Raw genomic sequence first — 19,592 nt, 5'->3', positions numbered from 1 at the left:
CCCAGAATGAATCAGTGGCACATGTCAAGTGAATAAATTTTAAGAGGACACTTCAAATATTTTTGTACAATGAATTATACCAGCGTACATTTTTAAACTTGATTCAAAAATTGGACCCTCTGACGGCAACCAATGAGAGAGCATGTATACGCCCACAATCATGAATATTAATTAGGGGTTGGTATATAGGTGGCCTGAGCGCGCCCGCTCGGTTAGCCTTGAAAAAGCAAAACTGCGAAACGCGCGTTGGCGTGGATCGTTTAGTGGGGGTAGCTGGGAAATGTATTTTGATTGTGTATTTATGTGTTAAAGTGCCCCGACTGTTAGCCGGTGATATATGCGAGTCATATCCTGACGACAGCATATACCGCTGCCGGCTAATCACACGCGGTGGTTAGCGGTGTAGCCGTTAGCGCCAGAGAAAGCCTGACTCCACTAGTGGCTTGTCTGTGTGCCTACCAGCCGACACCGGCAGCACACGCAGCCTTCAGGGGGTGATAACTGTAGACGGGACGCCGTCCCTGCAGATTCCCCCCCCAAGCGTGACCATAGCTGATGATTTCACAGCACAGTGCTCATTAGAAACATTGTATGTTTATCCGGCTACATGTGAATTGCTCATTTAAATAGCATTTACTACTACACCGCATATTGATACAAACGAGGGTTCTTGTTACTCTATATAGGTGTTCATACAATAAAGGGACATGGTTCCACGTATACTTTTGAAGAAACACCAGTGACCATAGATTGTACAACCCAGTGTATCAGGGTACACACTAAGCAACCAGCGATTATATATAAATCTACCCCCACTACGATAAGGGGAGTTTTCCTCACCCTTTTTAACAAGTCCAGTGTCAATCTATGTTGTATGTTTTGATTATATATTTAGCATTTAATTGATTAATTAATAAAAGTTATTTTTTAAAATACTTTTTTTCTCTTCTCCTGGTGCACCGCAAAAAAAGACTTTCTGTTGTTTCCCTTGTACTAATTGGCATATTGACCAGACCAGACAGAGATTTGCGGATGCTACTCCGCGCTTCTGAAACATCTCCTCAGTCTTTAGGTGTACCTTTTTACTCCAGAATCTGGTAGGAAACCACCCTCCTCAATTTTGGATGTATCACCCAGTGAACACCATTGGTAAAATGTTTAGCCTCAGAGTTCTGCGTTGTGCAGGATGCCAGTAGAACTCAAGAGGTTATTTAAAGGAGCAATCATTTACAAGGCATGGTTTTGCCCTGTAAAATGATTGCCCCTTTAAAAAACCTCCAAGTTCCACATGGCCGCCACAATCAGAGGCTATTAAATATGGCAGCATATCTTGTTCACATACGGATTTGGAACTTTTATTAAATGTTGTCTTTTTAAGCTTTCATCAAAATATTTCTCATTATTTAGTTTAGGTCAGGAAGAGATTGTTGTGTCTATATGGTATTTGTCATATACCGGCAATATTTGTGAATATGCACTAGATGGTTTATATTTGTGTTTTCACATGTTCCGGTATGTGGAGATCTTTTGATCAGGCAGTAACGGAAGCTTGTGGTACACTACGATGTCCTCTCCTCGTTGGGTATCTGAGTCTAGCAGGACGTTGTGTGATAGAACGTCACCTTCCAACATGGTAACGATCCAAAGCACAGATCAATCGAACATTCAGATGAAACAGATTAGAGTGCATGAAAGCCCCAGTGAGAGGCCAGAAGAAAATCCCACTGAATACCGAGAGGCACGACCAAGTAGACCCATTCCAAGTTGGTGGTCTTCAAACATTTTTGCAGGTGAGAGCAGGGCAGAATGCCAGTGGTCCAAGGTAGTATTTATTTAAAAGGACTTTCTGCTGTAACAAATGCACAGTACAAGTTCTGCCTTACGCACAGTCACACAACCCAGGTTCTTCAGTTTTCTCTGTTCACTATTTGTGTATCACTTTAATTGTGTTGGTTGCAGTGTCACATCAGAGGTGGAAAATGTCCGGCGTAGTTTATCTTTATATCAGGCTATAATCAATAAAACCCGCAATTACAATAATGTGCGGAGACTTCTAATACCCAATGTATTTAGAGTGCAGTTACAGTTTCCGCCTGACACATAAATGACCCAGGCACCTCCGAGGATTCCATCCGTTTATAGACACTAAATGGGCATCATCTGACAGGGGTTTCCATTGGAAATATATTCGGAGCAGAAATACACAGATAACTGTTGTTATTTAGGCATTCCCTGCACTTAAGAGTTGGTTTCCGATGAACTTTCCATTGTAAAAGTCACGTAATGTTTATACGCAGGAACTTCCATAAATATCAGGAGTTGGAAAGCCTCCAGGTCTCCCGCCTTCCTCCACGTTGTGCAGGCACCCGGGTTCTGTAGAAAAGGACTGCTGTATATCGGTGGGTTTTCTGGAAAGTGGCCCTATCACCAACACATGTGGCACACGTAGGATCTTAAAGGAACAGTCCATTTTTCATTATGATGGCGCAAGTGTTGATGCATAGCGGGCCACAACTCAGGAGGGGTGCTAGGGGGTTGAGAAGGTTATGGTTAGGAGCTTGGGGCAGGTATGGTTTACGGTCAAAAGCTCGACCACTATTGGTGGACATGGTCAAAAGGTTTACATTCAAAAGGTTGACATGGAAAATGTCGACATGAGTTTTTCATGGTTTTTGGTATCTATGTTAACATGGGTCAGTATGGACTATTATATTCTCCCACCACACTGGCGTGGATGGTAGGGTATGAAATACCACCTGTCGACACGTCAGCTCATGTCGACCTTATTCACGTCACTTTTTTACATGTTAACCCTTTGACCTCATCGACATTCTGTCGACATTTTGACCATGTCGACCGTTTCATTGTCAACCTATAGCTGTCGACCATTTGAGTGTCGACTTAGACACTGTAGATCTAATGACTGCATACCCTATACTGTATTACACAAGGATTGTTTTGTGTTTCTTTCACCCCTATATACACAATTGTACATCGCCTTTACTATATAGTTCCTGTGTTTCAATAGTGATGGAATTTCGTGTTCCTGACCTTTAACTCTTGTCCTAAACCATAACTACGGATCTAGTCCCCGCCTAGTCCTGGCCATTCTCCAGCCTACTGGTTCTGTACTCTATCTCTATCCGGTCATTACTGAAGCAGCCCCTGTAAAAGGTGCGTACACACGGATAGTTTTGGCAAAAGATCTGGGCGTTGCAGAGCGACTGAAACAAACTATCGCTCAAATTGCTCCATGTGTATGAACGATATCGATGCCGATACGCGTACCCGCCGGTCAATTGTAGAGGTCCATGGTCTTTGCTGCATGCAAAAATATTATAGAAGTTGATTGACTAGCTCCCACTCCCCGCCACCATCGTTAAAATCAATCGTTCATGTGAAATCGTCTGTACAATCATTCCCTATTTGACACCAAATCATTTGTCCCACTCCCCGCCACCATCGTTAAAGATCAATCGTTCATGTGAAATCATCTGTACAATCATTCCCTATTTGACACCAAATCATTTTTCCAGGAGTTCTGAGGAAATCGTTAATGAGATTGGATAGTTTGCTAAATCTTTCCGTGTGTATGCACCTTAAGAATCAGAAGGTGTATGACCTGGAGGAACGCCATTGAAACAACACTACAGGGGTGATATTTAATAGGATGAGAGATTCAGAAAGTGAGATGCAGTAAGAAATCTCCATTTAAAAAAAAAAAAAAAGAGGCAATCATTTACACTTCAAAATCAAACTGGTTTAGCAGTGTATATGATTGCCGCTTTAAAAAAACTGGAGATTTCTTACTGATTCTCACTTTCAAAATCTCTCATCCTATTGAATCTCACCCCAGTTGCTGGAATTCTCAAACTCTCACATAAGAAATGCCACGTACAACCTATTCGGTCAGAGCGACGGTGCGGTCCATTACAAGTCAAATACAGGTACAGTATGTGATTGAGCTTCGTACCGGCAACCCCCCCCCCCTCCCCCCCTCACAAAGCTCAGTATAAATAACTGCCTGATAGAGGGACATGGCCAGACGAGGAACACATTAGGAGCATGTGAGTATCCCGATGTTGTGTACACTGCAGATCATCACGGTTGGCAGACAAAACATTAAGCCTCACGTGACCCATGGTGCGAGGTAAGGGTGCACTGACATACACACAGGCCCTTATTCTGGTTGGTGCGGTAATGTCCGCGTGCGGTCGGTCCGCCAATGTTTAGTGTCTGCGCATGTGCAGAGGCGTCTCTGCGCATGTGCGAACGGGACGCACGTCCGCATGAAATGTGTACACTACGAACAGGGGGTGGAGAGGGGCGTGAAGGGCTGTTTGGGCTCATTACCATATGTTTACACCCCGCGTTTCATGGGCGTTCCCATGAAAACGCTGGGCGTACGTATGGTAATGCGGCCGTGATGCACGTGTAGGGGGCGGACATATGACATTGCCGGATGTCAGCTGCCCGCCCTGATCCCTGCTTTTGCACGGAGAAATGCCCGTGTGGTCTGAGGTTGCGGGAGCTGCCTGACCACTCGGTCCTGCATTCGATGGTCTGCGACCATCGAATGATGGGGCAGGTTCCCTGAGATGGAGGAGGTGTATTCATGAGAAATCCACTCGTGCTCCATGCGGTCAGCGGCTTACCGCATTCGGACGGAGTGAGCGATCCGTACGAAAGGCGGGGTTTAGGACGCACGGTCCTGCCCGCATATTCGGCTCCATCCGCACAGACCAGAATAAGGCCCACAGTGTGGCTTCCTGACAACACAATCATTTCTATCACAATCCACTGTTCCTTTGATGTCTGCGGCCACAGAGCTTGCAATCGAATGTTACAATCTACAGCGCAGGGGTGTACAGTGCCCGCAAGGGGTACAGACATGAAGGGGTTACAGGAGTGATGTTACACCATGCTCTCTGTTCTGCAGACACAACACATCTCCCCGGTCTCTTATCTCAGATATTACCGCACTTTATCATAATTCACATTATTTGCTTTCCGCTTGGCAGATCTTCACCTATAGGAGGTAAAGGTTCTAGAGGCACCAGGACACGCCAGCTGCTGCCCTGGGTCTGAGCACTGTCACCCCCAGGTGGTACTGGAGCACAGGAGAAGGCCTGCCAGGCTGTACAGCTGCAATCCACTGAGGGACAGTAAATAGAGGGAAGCACTTATTTTTTCTAATGGTGACAGCTTTTACTTGTGGTGCAACTGTGTGTAGCCCTGCACGCAGACTAGCATGCTGAGTGTGCACTGAACAAGAGAAGTGGTACTGTGCAGATACCGGGCATTACACCACATATATAGACAAGAGAAGTGGTACTGTGCAGATTCCCATCCACAGACAGCAGATACTGGGCATTACACCACACATATAGACAAGAGAAGCGGTACTGTGCAGATTCCATCCACAGACAGCAGATACTGGGCATTACACCACACATATAGACAAGAGAAGTGGTACTGTGCAGATTCCCATCCACAGACAGCAGATACTGGGCATTACACCACACATATAGACAAGAGAAGTGGTACTGTGCAGATACCCATCCACAGACAGCAGATACTGGGCATTACACCACACATATAGACAAGAGAAGCGGTACTGTGCAGATTCCCATCCACAGACAGCAGATACTGGGCATTACACCACACATATAGACAAGAGAAGTGGTACTGTGCAGATTCCCATCCACAGACAGCAGATACTGGGCATTACACCACAGATATAGACAAGAGAAATGGTACTGTGCAGATTCCCATCCACAGACAGCAGATACTGGGCATTACACCACACATATAGACAAGAGAAGTGTTACTGTGCAGATTCCCATCCACAGACAGCAGATACTGGGCATTACACCACACATATAGACAAAAGAAGTGGTACTGTGCAGATACCCATCCACAGACAGCAGATACTGGGCATTACACCACACATATAGACAAGAGAAGTGGTACTGTGCAGATTACCATCCACAGACAGCAGATACTGGGCATTACACCACACATATAGACAAGAGAAGTTATACTTTTGCAGATACCCATCCACAGGCAGCAGATACTGGGCAATATACCACACATATAGACAAGAGAAGTGGTACTGTGCAGATTCCCATCCACAGACAGCAGATACTGGGCATTACACCACACATATAGACAAGAGAAGTGGTACTGTGCAGATTCCCATCCACAGACAGCAGATACTGGGCATTACACCACACATATAGACAAGAGAAGTGGTACTGTGCAGATACCCATCCACAGACAGCAGATACTGGGCATTACACCACACATATAGACAAGAGAAGCGGTACTGTGCAGATTCCCATCCACAGACAGCAGATACTGGGCATTACACCACACATATAGACAAGAGAAGTGGTACTGTGCAGATTCTCATCCACAGACAGCAGATACTGGGCATTACACCACAGATATAGACAAGAGAAATGGTACTGTGCAGATTCCCATCCACAGACAGCAGATACTGGGCATTACACCACAGATATAGACAAGAGAAATGGTACTGTGCAGATTCCCATCCACAGACAGCAGATACTGGGCATTACACCACAGATATAGACAAGAGAAGTGTTACTGTGCAGATTCCCATCCACAGACAGCAGATACTGGGCATTACACCACACATATAGACAAAAGAAGTGGTACTGTGCAGATACCCATCCACAGACAGCAGATACTGGGCATTACACCACACATATAGACAAGAGAAGTGGTACTGTGCAGATTACCATCCACAGACAGCAGATACTGGGCATTACACCACACATATAGACAAGAGAAGTTATACTTTTGCAGATACCCATCCACAGGCAGCAGATACTGTACTGGGCAAGAGTTTAAGCATGAACATTTTGCATTCCCTGAATGTAATGAATAGGGACGGCAACAGATATTGGAGATTTATTATTATTTATTTATAGTTTCTTATATAGCACAGCAGATTCCGTTGCAGTTTCTTATATAGCGCAGCAGATTCTGTTAGTGTCTTATATAGCGCAGCAGATTCCGTTACAGCGTTTTATATAGCGCAGCAGATTCCTTTATAGTGTCTTATATAGCGCGGCAGATTCCATTACAGCATGTTATATAGCGCAGCAGATTCCGTTAGTGTCTTTTATAGCGCAGCAGATTCCGTTCCAGTTACTTATATAGCGCAGCAGATTCCATTACAGCGTCTTATATAGTGCAGCAGATTCCATTTGTGTCTTATATAGCGCAGCAGATTCCGTTACAGCGCCTTATATAGCGCAGCAGATTCCGTTACAGTGTCTTATATAGTGCAGCAGATTCCGTTACAGTGTCTTATATAGCGCAGCAGATTCCGTTACAGCGTCTTATATAGCGCAGCAGATTCCGTTACAGTGTCTTATATAGCGCGGCAGATTCCGTTACAGTGTCTTATATAGCGCAGCAGATTCCGTTACAGCGTCTTATATAGTGCAGCAGATTCCGTTACAGTGTCTTATATAGCGCAGCAGATTCCGTTACAGCGTCTTATATAGCGCAGCAGATTCCGTTACAGTGTCTTATATAGCGCGGCAGATTCCGTTACAGCGTCTTATATAGCGCAGCAGATTCCGTTACAGTGTCTTATATAGCGCGGCAGATTCCGTTACAGTGTCTTATATAGCGCAGCAGATTCCGTTGCGCTTTACAGTTGTAGACAGTGATAAAACAAACTGGGTTACAATAGACAGACTTGGAGGTTAGAGGGCCCTGCTGCAAGCTTACAATCTATAGAGATCCCTTCATTCCTGCCAGCAGCCACCTTGACCATAGGTTTTTAGATGGGATGAGATTGGTTTAGAAAGTGCAGCCTAGAAGATGGCGGTAACCCGCTGTTGCCATGGATCCAGTCAGCAGAGGGTGCTATCAGAAATGATCGCTGTCCTAGTGCCATGCACAGCAGCCTGGCAGCACTCGGAGCACAAAATACAGGGACGGGCATCCTGTCCCTGCTGCTCTATAATACGTCCCGCTGGTGTAACTGCATCCTGCAATGCGATTCTGGACGCTAATATCATCCCCAGATTGCATTGCAAATACTACTTATTATAAATGGGTCCCCAAAGATGTAATTCTCCTTAGAAATGATAGTCATATTTTAGCTTTCCGTGGCCCTTTAAATGGATGTTATTTGCCTCTAAAACAGCAGATAACAAACTTGACAATAATCGTCAGGGAGATAAACACAACTCCTGCTGGTTTATCCCCTGCCCAGCAATGTACAGGACGACTATTCATCTCACTAATTAATTACAGCAGAACAAACATGAAAAGGAGAGAGATTCTGTTCTGTGGGGTAATTCTTTTCTACCAGCAACAATAAGAAGTTGGGAAACAAGTCGCTCGGTAGCGCAGGTTACGCCATTAAACAGTCATTAGAAGCCTGTGATTGATTTTTCTGCAGTGATTAACGCACAGGCATGTGAATAGGCTGGTTACCATTTGACACATCAGCATCAAAGCCATAGAACACTAAAAACAATACATGACATGATTAGAGATTATTTTACGCTACCAAGGAACATACAAGGAGCTGACGTTAGTGCACAAAGGATCACTGATCTCTATTAGGAATCTTCGTATACGTCTGTTCATTGACGCAGGTGAAGACGGACATGTGCATTGGTGAATCACATATACCCCCCGGTGCGCCAAACCAGCTCTTCCCCCTATACAAGTACTGTAATCTTGTTATTGTGCTACAACACTGGATGGCAGCAAAATTGCCAGCAGTACAGGTAGATTGAACCGGGGTAACTGATTGGGTGGACCATCAAGATGTCGCCTAGCGAGACCTTTACTGCTGAGAAAGTGCTACGATGCAGTAGTGGTGGCGAAGTCTTATTCTCACGCCAAGTTCACTTGTGCTTTGTATACAGACTCAGTTGCACACAGTGTCCCAATCAAATTAATCTGTGTAGTCTCCTAATCCCATCATGCAACTAATGCTGCTTTCACACCGCAAAAATGGCATTGACCCGGTAATTTAAAAAGGTTTAAAAAATGGGTCAGACAACCTTATACTCCTTTCACACCGCATTTCTTAAATGGTATATTACACGTTTAAGTGCGGTCTGAAAAGGGTATTACCGTTTCAATGCTGTTTTGTCCCAACACATTACACATGGACACTGAAACGGGTAGGATCCTGCTTTTTAACCGTTTTGAATTACCGGTTTTCTTGAACTGGTAAATTCAAAAAAATCCTTTAACACCGCACATATTACCGTTTTGAAACTGTAAAAAAAACGGCATTTTACCCGGTAAGAAGTAGGGTCTGAAAGGGGTATCAGTCACAATTTCCAGGGCAAGTAGAGTCGCAAAGGACCCTGGTGGCTCACTCGCACCAGGAATATTGCGTTGCCTGGCTTATTGAGGGGTATCTGGATGATAGGTTGACCCAGAATTAGTTGACAGTCAACAAGCCAACCCCCATATGTTTTACAATGTGTTTGGTGAACATGGATAATAAGTCAAAAGGGCAAAAGGTTGACATGACCATAGCCGACACATGGTCAACACAAGGTTTTGTTTCCCCCCAACTCTTTCATCCTTTACCATCGAAGTGGGCTACAATTTGGAATATTAGCATGTGTCCGAATCATGGAGGAGCAAAGCAAGTCATGTGACTATCTAGCCGCTTTAAATCTAGTAACCATCTCGCCAATATAGCATCAGATCGCGGAGATTGCATTTGACCCCTTGTCCACATTGAAGTACTTTTAAGGAGCTCTTCATCTGCTACTTAACATATGGAAAATATGAACTAAAATTCAAAAAAAGGGACACTCCAAAGTATTCTGGACTCATAAATGACTGCAGAAGATGTTCTATACCTGATACGGGACGCTCTTTGAAAATGTAACTGGAGCATTAGAACCAGACAGGACCAGCGAAGTCCCAGCGGGACGGAGATGAGACAACAGAAATGCGCTGTACTCAACTCAAGCCTGCAGCTTGGCTTCCCAAAAAGAAACAAGTCAGTCAGGTGCGAATTAAAATGTACAATTAAACCAAATGTCCAAATATACAATATATAGGTTGAGTATCCCTTATCCAAAATGCTTTTTGGGATATATTTTTTATCATACTTACCTGGTCCCCCGGCGGTGCCCCGATGGTGCCCTGACGTCTATGGTGTCCCCTGACGTCCACGGCGGCCTTTGAAATCCTCTTCAGTGGCACCTCCGGTTCCAGGGGGTGCATTGCGTGAGTGCACCGGTGACGTCACTGGTGTCCCCACGCAGTGTATCCTTGGGACCTGGGATGCTGCTGAAGAGGATTCTATGGCTGCCATGGACACCGGGGGACGAGAGAAGTATGAAAAAAAAGGCAGGAGGGGGGGGGGGGGGGGGGGGAGACAAAAAAATAATTATTCTGAAAAAACACAGTTTTTTTAATGTTTCAGGTTTTGGAATACGCGGACAAGGGAGACTCAACCTGAAGTTGAAAGTGGCCACATTTATTTTCTTACATTTATTATAATAAATTTACTTGAAAAAATAATGTTGTTCTATGACATCAACTTGCGCAATTTCTAATACCGTATATACTCGAGTATAAGCCGAGTTTTTCAGCCCTTTTTATTTGCTGAAAATTCCCCACTCGGCTTATACTCGAGTCAGTGGCTTTAATACTGTAGCCGCGGCTTAGGGAAGATGGCCGCGGCTACAGAAACATGGCCGCCGGCCTCCTGCATTGAGGACATGTATGGTGCAGGAGGCCTGGCCATTACAGAGCAGAGGACGGCGACGGCATCAGCGCGACAAAGTCAGCGGCTGCCGCCGCGCACCCCCCTCCCCACGTGGAGCCTGTCAGCGGCACCCTCTACCTCCCTCTTGAGCACTGCGACCAGGGCAGCGGCAGCGGCGAGCAGGGCAGCGGCGGACACACCAGGAGGACAGCGGCGGCTGTGCACCCTCCTCCCCCCGCCTCTCTGTGGAGCCAGACAGCGTGGCAGCTGCAACCCCCCAGTACAGGGGATGGAGGTCAGTCACACTTTAAGTGAGGCTAAAAGGCTTGTGGCGTTTTACACCAGTGTCCCTATTGACATTAATGCCAGGTGGTTGCTGTCATGTAATGTGGGTTGTGAGCCAGTGCTTGGAGATCATCTCTCAGTGCTGGCTATGTCATTGGTGAGAATGGGCCCCGGGTTGCTGTGACCCGGGTCACCCATTTACACTGCACCGTGAGCTGGATTGAACAATGCCTGTGGTGTCCCATGCAGGGGGAGAAACCTGTGGTGTCCCATGCAGAGGGAGAAGCCTGAGGTGTCCTGTTATTATGTAGGGGGAGCAGCCTGTGGTGTCCTGTTATTATGTAGGGGCAGCAGCCTGTGGTGTCCTGTTATTATGTAGGGGGAGCAGCCTGTGGTGTCCTTGTATTATGTAGGGGGAGCAGCCTGTGGTGTCCTTGTATTATTATACAGGGGACTTTACCAGTAGCTGCTGCATTTTCCACCCTCGGCTTATACTCGGGTCACTAAGTTTTCCCAGTTTTTTTAGGTAAAATTAGGTGCCTCGGCTTATATTCGGGTCGGCTTATACTCGAGTATATACGGTAGTTTTTTCCAGCCCACTCAGCCCTAGTATTTATTTTAGTGGGTCCATTAGGTAGGTGGGTGTTAAGTTGCCAAATAACAGCACATCCCCAATAAGAAGGGTAAAAAAAACTAAAAAATACCTGAATACCTCATGGCAAACTTTTCACGCATTGACCGATTGTCAACATCGACCTTGGTATGTAAATCTAAACATTGTCTCTGAGCTATACCAGATCCTGTAAGTGCAATCAGTGCGAGAACTTTCACCGAGAACCAAACGTATCCGATTCTTGGCACGGAACCGGCCGCACAATACTCTGCTAACCCCACTTCCGTGCGGGTCAGATAGGAGGGACACATTCATGTATGACATAGCTTGGAAACATGACAGAGCAAACAGCCGACATCTGCCCGGAAACACAACGCGCTTGATCAGCTGTAATTAAATCCTCATTTTACCCAATTGCTTAATATGTCACAACAGGGGGCCAGATAACTCCATGGAGATGGGTCGGGCCGATTTCGGTCTTAGATTAATCCGCAAATGAAACGACGAGACGCCCCTATTTTACACAGATCAGAATTTTACAGAAAGGAAGTTTATATAAATAGATTGACGTTGTACAGGTTGAGTATCTCTTATCCGAAATGCTCGGGACCACTATTTAAGATAAGGGATTTTTACGGTTTTTGAATTTTTTTTTTAAACATACTTACCCGGTTCCTCCCAATGGTCCCATGGGGGGGGGGGGGGGGGAAATGACCAGATAAGATCCTTCAGGATCTTCTTCAGCGGTCCCAGGGGTGCATTGCGCGAGTTTGCAGCACGCCGGCGATGCAGTCCTGTGACTGCTGAAGAAGCTCCCGAAGGCCGCCGTGGTCATCGGGGGACTTGGTTAGTATGAAAAAAGGGGCGGGACCAAAAAAAAACCACTTCTTTTGAATATTTTGGATAAGAGATCTCCGGATACCTGTATGTAAACCAGACTCGCCGTGCTTTGGGTTCTGTGCCGCACTACACTTGGCACACTATTATACTCTCCCTCCACGCCCAAGTGGATGGTAGGGCATGAAAAACCACCTGTCGGATAAAAATAACGTGAAAATCCATGTCAACCTTTTGACTGTCGACCTTCCCATTACCGATGTAATACTTGTGTCGACAATTTGACCCGGTCTACCTTTTTCATGTGGTACCCTAAGACCTGCCGACCGTCAGTGGTTGACCCCATGCATGTGGACCACAATGGGCAGTACGGATGGTGTGATGGTTAGCATTACGGCCTCACAGCGCTGAGGTCATGGGTTCAATTCCCACCATGGCCCTAACTGTGCAGAGTTTGTATATTCTTCCCGTACTTGCGTGGGTTTCCTCCGGGTACTCCGGTTTCCTCCCACATCCCAAAAATATACTGGTAGGCTAATTGGATCCAAACAAAATTAACCCTAGAATGTCTGTGTGTGCGTGTACATATGGTAGGGAATATAGATTGTAAGCTCCACTGGGCAGGGACTGATGTGAATGTTCAAATATTCTCTGTAAAGCGCTGCGGAATATGTGTGCGCTATATAAGAAATATATAATAAATAAATAATAAATAATTAACGTCGGCCTAAAAATAATTTTCTGGTGGCAGCCTATAAAAAACAAAATCACCACATAAACTTTAACAGATTTCAAAGAACTCAATAGCAAGAACTCCAAGGGCCTTATTGATGTTTGTACACGGATGCAAAGTTTCAGGACTACGGACTTGCTAATTATCGTAAGTGTAGCAGCCATCCAGAGATGCCGGAACCATTGCAAAGTCCTCAGCATTGTTGCAAAAACGAGGAACATCGACTGAGTACAACTTCCCTACAGTCCAGAGACCCCCCCATTAAAAAGCATTGCTCACTTTTGTTTACCCACCGTGCAAACATTATGGTCACATACTTTGTTGCTTAAATCTAGGAGCACTCAAGTTTGCTTCATTGAGCCAGAGTTACTGTGGAAATGACTGCCAGAAGTTAGTTGCCTAACTGGCTCCTGGGGTTCCCCAATTCCTGATCTACAAACGTTATACATGAAGGGTTCTAGGCCTCTGGACTCCAGCCAGGTTACTGCCCCAGCTTTGGCATGTTTGACGAGACCTCCTGGCTCCAGATGTCACATGTCAGCTGTAATGTCTGCTATAGTGGTAAATGAGATAACAACGCTCTCATCAGCTACGGGTTGTCTGGTTGGGAGATGGGAGACAACCAAGTCATATTTTGTTTAGACCAGACTGCGAGTTCTAAGCACCCGTTTGTATCCTTGGCTGCAGGCAACAAAACAAATAGATATGTCTAAGCGTAATAATATAATTTACTGCTAGAAAATCTATTTAGAGGGAACGGGGGATAACGTTGAGCCAGGACCGGCCAATATTATGTAATGGTCTGTGTGCGCGCCGTCATTGTCATATGATGCTGTTGTGACTGTAGGCAGAACATAACATTCAGAGCCAGATTACAGGCCCAGAGGTTTCCTTAGCCGGGGTGATATCAATGTAGAGTGTGTTACATGGGGAAGGATCTCCCCATCTGCAATGCCGCTATACACAGTGCTTGGTGAATACGAAGCAATGGAGACTTGTGGTAGGTTCTGGGATGACCACATCCCAATGTAGAACATCAGATGTTATGAAGGCAAAATAGATTTTTGTGTAATAAGTAAATATGAAAAAGACTAAAATCGTCCCTTCAAAGCAGTTTTATAATTAACGCGCAGAAGTGCACATCATCGATAGAGGGTACACACTGAACGATTTGGGTACTTGTTTAGTTTCACAGCGGCCGATATACATCGGATGCGATATTGGCCGATCCGATGCTGTTTTTTACCTGTTCATGAACCCACTATCGACTACGCATGGAGTTGATTTTATTTAGTGTGGCGAGTGCAGTAATCCGCGGGTCTCGCTACGCTCGCCACGCTTCGGGCTCAGTGGCTTGCTGTGCTCGCCACACTATATAAAATCAGCTCCATGCGTAGTGGATAGTGGGGTTATGAACAGGTAAAAAATCAGATCAGCCGATATCGTATCCGATATATCGGCCGCCGTGAAACTAAACAAGCACCACGATTTGCACTATACATAGTTAGGATATGGATATCATCCATATTGTTAACGATAGATTGCACAGTGTGTACCCAGCTTTACTGAACTAACCATTAAGGATACAAATTCATTAGAACCCCCTGCCCCTCTTCTCCTTGTTATTTTACTAAAATTTGGATTTATTTAAAATTAGCATTTAGCACGTGCAGAACAATAATTAAAAAAAAATCCCTCCATCGTAAGAAACCGGGGGTGAGATTTAATAGGATGAGAGATTCGGTAAGAAATCTCCAGGTTTTTTTTAAAGCAGCAATCATTTACACTGCAAAATCCCCATTGAGAAAGTCCCTATACAGGACAAAACGCGTTTGGGACCAGCACCCCATACCTTTACCCATCGCCAATTTTACATTTTTGTACTATTGTTAATTTTGAAAAAGACAGTTAAAAAAACTTCTTTTTCCAAGCACTAGTCTTCAGTCAATTATTTTCACCCACCCCTCCTGCCACCTTACTTCCAATCACGGATCATTCCAGGCAAGGAGTGCACGCTGAATCTGCAATACCTAAAGGTAAGTTACTACAACGTTTTACATCTCACCCTGACTCATTCTGACACATGCCCTTACACTTGAGGTAAGGACACCCCAACTCAGAAGCAAGGGAACTCTACTGCAGAACCCCCAGCCGCAAGTCCCCCTGAGCCGAGCACCCCTCCTCGTGGGACATCACACTCCACGCGACCAACTACAGTGAAGTAGTTTGGACAGCGTCCCCAACACCCAGCCTACAGTTATTGCTCAGACTACATACCCAATGACATTTGGACATTACATTCTCATCACTCTAACTACCACAGAGCGCCAGAACCCCCCAAAACCTTTACCAGAATTCTACAAAAAAAGGGGGGACCAGGACCCCCCCTCTCTGAGCACTGTGCAAACATCATCCATCAACACACTGCAAAATCAAACTGGAGATTTCTTACCATATCTCTTACTTTATGAATCTCTCATCCTATTACATTTCACCCTGGGTGTCTAATAACCAGCTGGCTCTTTTGTCCTATGGTCAGAGATCTGCGCAACATTTGGGTTTGCATAGAGCTCCGTGGCAGTGGCAATCTCGAGAATTTTCCGGGCTGTGCCTCAGTGCCCAGTCTGGCAAGCCCGGAAAATTCTCGGGATTGCCACTGTTTGGAGCAGGGCAGCGCTGCTGAGTTCACTCACTGATCTCAGGCAGCTTCGCCCTGCCCGGCTCCCTCCCCTCTGCAGCGCCGCCTCCTCCCTCCTCCTCCCCCCGCCCCTCCGGGTTTCTTATTGAAGTCCCCGGCGCCGGCTTATGACAAGCCGGCTTCCGGGGACAGGAACGCGGTGCCGGGGGGCGCAGGTCCGGGCCGCCGCTGATTGACAGTGCAGCGGCGCTGCCCGGACCTGGGGAGGTAGTGGTGTTTTTTTTTTTTAAGGGAGCGCTCCCCATAAAAAACTCGCCCAGTGGGGAGCGCTCCCCAAAACCCCCACCACCACTGAAGGGGTTAATGAGAGACACATAAAGGAGATAGGAAGACAGAATGACAAACATTGTGAACTAACCCTAGTGTTTGATAAAGTATTAGTAACAAAGCATAGACCACACATGGATTGTCATGGTAACCGGTTAGGCCCATTTACTATAGAATGGCATACACAGGGCCAGATGCACTTAGCTTAATACGTGATAAAATGGAGAGTGATAAACAGCCAGCCAATCAGCACTTACCTGTCATGTCACAGACTGTGTTTGAAAAATGTCAGACAGGAGTTGATTGGCTGGCTGTTTATCACGCTCTATTTTATCACTTTTGAAGCTTAGAGAATCTGTCCCCCAGTGAGATCTGGGATCTACCGCCCAGGATCACATTGCAATATCCGAAGGGAGCCTGTCCCTGCAAACTGCTCAGGCTGGTGCAGGACTCTGCATGCGCGGTCAGCGATGGACCCAGCTGACCGCACTGCCCCGCTGGCAGTAAGTAGCCCATAGACTACAATGGGTGATCGTCATTTCAGAATTGCGGTAACTGTGGGATGCAATGCCGCCCGATACTTTTACCACGTGCAGTATCACAGATGCGACCGTGGGTGGGACAGGAGGGATCTTAGCAGCTATTGGAGATTCCTGCTGCGCTTCCTCTGTCTTACACGGCGGCGGTACTTAATATTTGCAATGAACTGCAAATATTAAATGTTAAATAAATGCTATATTTTCTATGCACTACACTTAGTAGGACACCTTTCTCTTTGACTACCTAGAATACTTGCTGAATTTGGCTCCTCTTATTTACATACTGCACTAAGGATACCTGCTATAGCCAAGCCGAGGGAAGCTACACTCAATATTAATGTCTCAGTTAACATCATTTAACAATCTGTGCTCAAGCATGGGCATTCTTAAAACCTGGAGTGTTAGGGTGCCTTGAGCGCTGAGTTTGGGAACCACTGTAAAAAAACTTCATAATGAATGCGTACCCTGATTAACATGCAGCATGACGGAAAACATCCTGCATCTCCTCCCATCAGACAGGTACGAGGGGTAGTGACTTACCAGTGACTCCTGTAGATTGCTAGGAAGATAAGAATGGCCCCCAGGCTGTAGCAGGCAACACGCGGAGACCTGAAGAACCCAGAAAGCGCTTGTGTCCTGTACTCCCATCTCGCCACCTGCCGGGACAATAAGGGATGTTAGGATGGGTCACAATGACTGCGAAGACCCATAAATACATTGTCATTATTACCGAATGTCCTCCAGGTGAGGGGAACGTTAAGGAGCACTTTTTGGAGGTTAGGTTTTAAAATCATAATGTACTCCAGCTGTTGCGAAACTACAAGTCTCAGCATGCCGTGCCACAGTTTAGCCGGTACGGAATGCTAAACCAGTGACAGGGCATGCTGGGATGTGTAGTTTCACAATAGCTGGAGTACAGGTAGCCTAGGCATGGAATATGGTATAATACAGGGGTAGGCACTTCCCATTCAGTGGAACTACACATCCCTGCATGCCCTGCCATAGTTTTGCTATTAAGACATACTAGAACTGTTACAAGGCATGCTGGGATGTGTAGTTCCTGAATAACAGATATGCAGGAGGTTGTCTTCCCCTGGTACAATTACAGTCCTTTTTCAGTAGCTGCCCATACACGGTAGCATAAACAACATATAACATATTTCTTAATGAGTGGTTTCTGCCTAAATGAGCACACATCAAATTTTTTCACTCAGATAACTTGTTCAACCTTTACGATCCACCTGGACTACAATTAGGAAAGGACCCATGTTGACCTAATGACTTTTGACCATGTCCCAGTTAACTTATACCCCTTTTCCATCTACAAGCCAGGTCGCACCCAGGATTTTGTACCCGGCTACAACCTTGGTGCGACCCGGCTTGCAAACCCATTCACACTAGAGTCCCCACCCGGCATAATGCCGGGCAGGTGACGTCATCGGGAGGTGGGGTCGGGGAGGTGTCAGGAGATGAGAGCATCTCTCAGCGTCGGCTTTTGCACTTTAGTGAACAGGACCCGGGTCGCATCGACCCCGGTTACCTGTTTACACTACAGAGTGACCCAGGTTGAACACGTGTTCAACACTGGTCACTACCTGGGTAGAAATGCCGGGTCTCACGACTTGGGTTATTTCTACAGGGAGTGTTTCCACCTGCCTAAAATCCCGGGTTTTGCGGCTCCCACATACCCCACAAACATGGAATGCTGGGAGTTCTCTCTTATTGAGTTAAGAGATGTCCAGGTAAGAAATAGTGACATAACCATTATATAATCCACAAGCCTCAGCCCAGTTTTCATCAATCATGTCCCCTTACACCTTATCTATATCAGCTCTATCGGACATGTGGCTTCAACAATGTACTCTCACTTTGAGCTGTGACAGTTTTTAGCCCACAAACTCTCACCCCACTTCCAGTCCCTAGCTTCTTCTACCTTCAATTTCACAGCTCCCTCTCTCCATATACAGCAAGTTAGCCCTCGACACCCGTGAAGCCCCACCCCCATGTGTGTTTTGATTGGCCCAAAAGCCAATCAGTCAAAGAAAATGGATGACCATCTATAGGTACCCCTTCATCAAGACACCATGGGGGCAACGGTTAATATATATAGTGGAAGTCGAAATTGCAGCTCTACACCATTAACGTATTACGACCGCCCACTGCGCAATTCCATGGTGCCACTTGCGTCTTATTAGCTTAAACGTAACTACCAGGGCCGCACATGAAACATTAATGGTTAAATTCTTAAAGATATGTTTCCTTTTGTCTCTTTCTGTTTGCGTGAAAGTCCCTGAATAAACCCCAAATGTTGTTTTGATTTAACTTGTTTCAGTTGCCGTCAACAGTTGCAAATGTCAGTATAGTGAAACAATCACTATATATGACTTTACTGATACCTAGTTTATGTTGTATGTTGAATCAGTGTGCTTGAGAAACAATGGCTACAATTCCAGCTAATACCAGTACCCTGTTCCACCTCACCCCAAGAACAAAGACAAAGGGGGGGTATTCAATGCCGCAGCGAGCGGCCGGCGAGGGGGTTAAACAGCGAGGATTGCTGAAAACCAGCGATCCTCGCTGTTTAACCCCCGCGCCGGCCGCTCGCTCTATTCAACGTTCTGGGGAAATCCTCAAGAATTCCCCAAAACAGCGAGACTGCTTCTGGAGCCGCATCCGCCAATTCCCCCTCGCTCATAAAACGGAGCGAGGGGGAATTGGCGGATGCGGAGGCTGTGTTGAATGCTGTCAGGGTGAGTGGTGACAGCGAGCAGGAAGCCCTGCTCGCTGTCACCACTTGCAAACAGCATTGAATACCTGCCAAAGAATCCAGCATGCTCTAACGAGATTCCCATTTACAGGAAGACGTCCCCGTGAAGCTGGGA

The 19,592-nt window shown here is 46.0% G+C and overlaps 1 protein-coding gene across 2 annotated transcripts in view; it reads right to left on the bottom strand.

Annotated features, from left to right (window-relative positions):
- The window catches only part of PEMT (phosphatidylethanolamine N-methyltransferase), a 126,234-nt gene that overhangs the window by 59,635 nt on the left and 47,007 nt on the right, over positions 1-19,592 (bottom strand). For both annotated transcript variants that reach the window (XR_014450715.1, XM_083152816.1), the window contains exon 3: positions 17,251-17,366. Coding sequence is in view for 1 of the 2 variants with exons in the window: in XM_083152816.1 (XP_083008942.1) it covers positions 17,251-17,366 (116 nt within the window). In the remaining variant the exon portion in view is untranslated. The remainder of the gene's footprint in view (positions 1-17,250; positions 17,367-19,592) is intronic.

The sequence above is a fragment of the Crinia signifera genome, chromosome 7 (genome assembly GCF_055691185.1).
Source record: "Crinia signifera chromosome 7, ASM5569118v1, whole genome shotgun sequence".
Taxonomy (NCBI): domain Eukaryota; kingdom Metazoa; phylum Chordata; class Amphibia; order Anura; family Myobatrachidae; genus Crinia; species Crinia signifera.
Note: the sequence above shows the minus strand (reverse complement) of the source record. Positions and strands in the feature narration are given on the sequence as shown.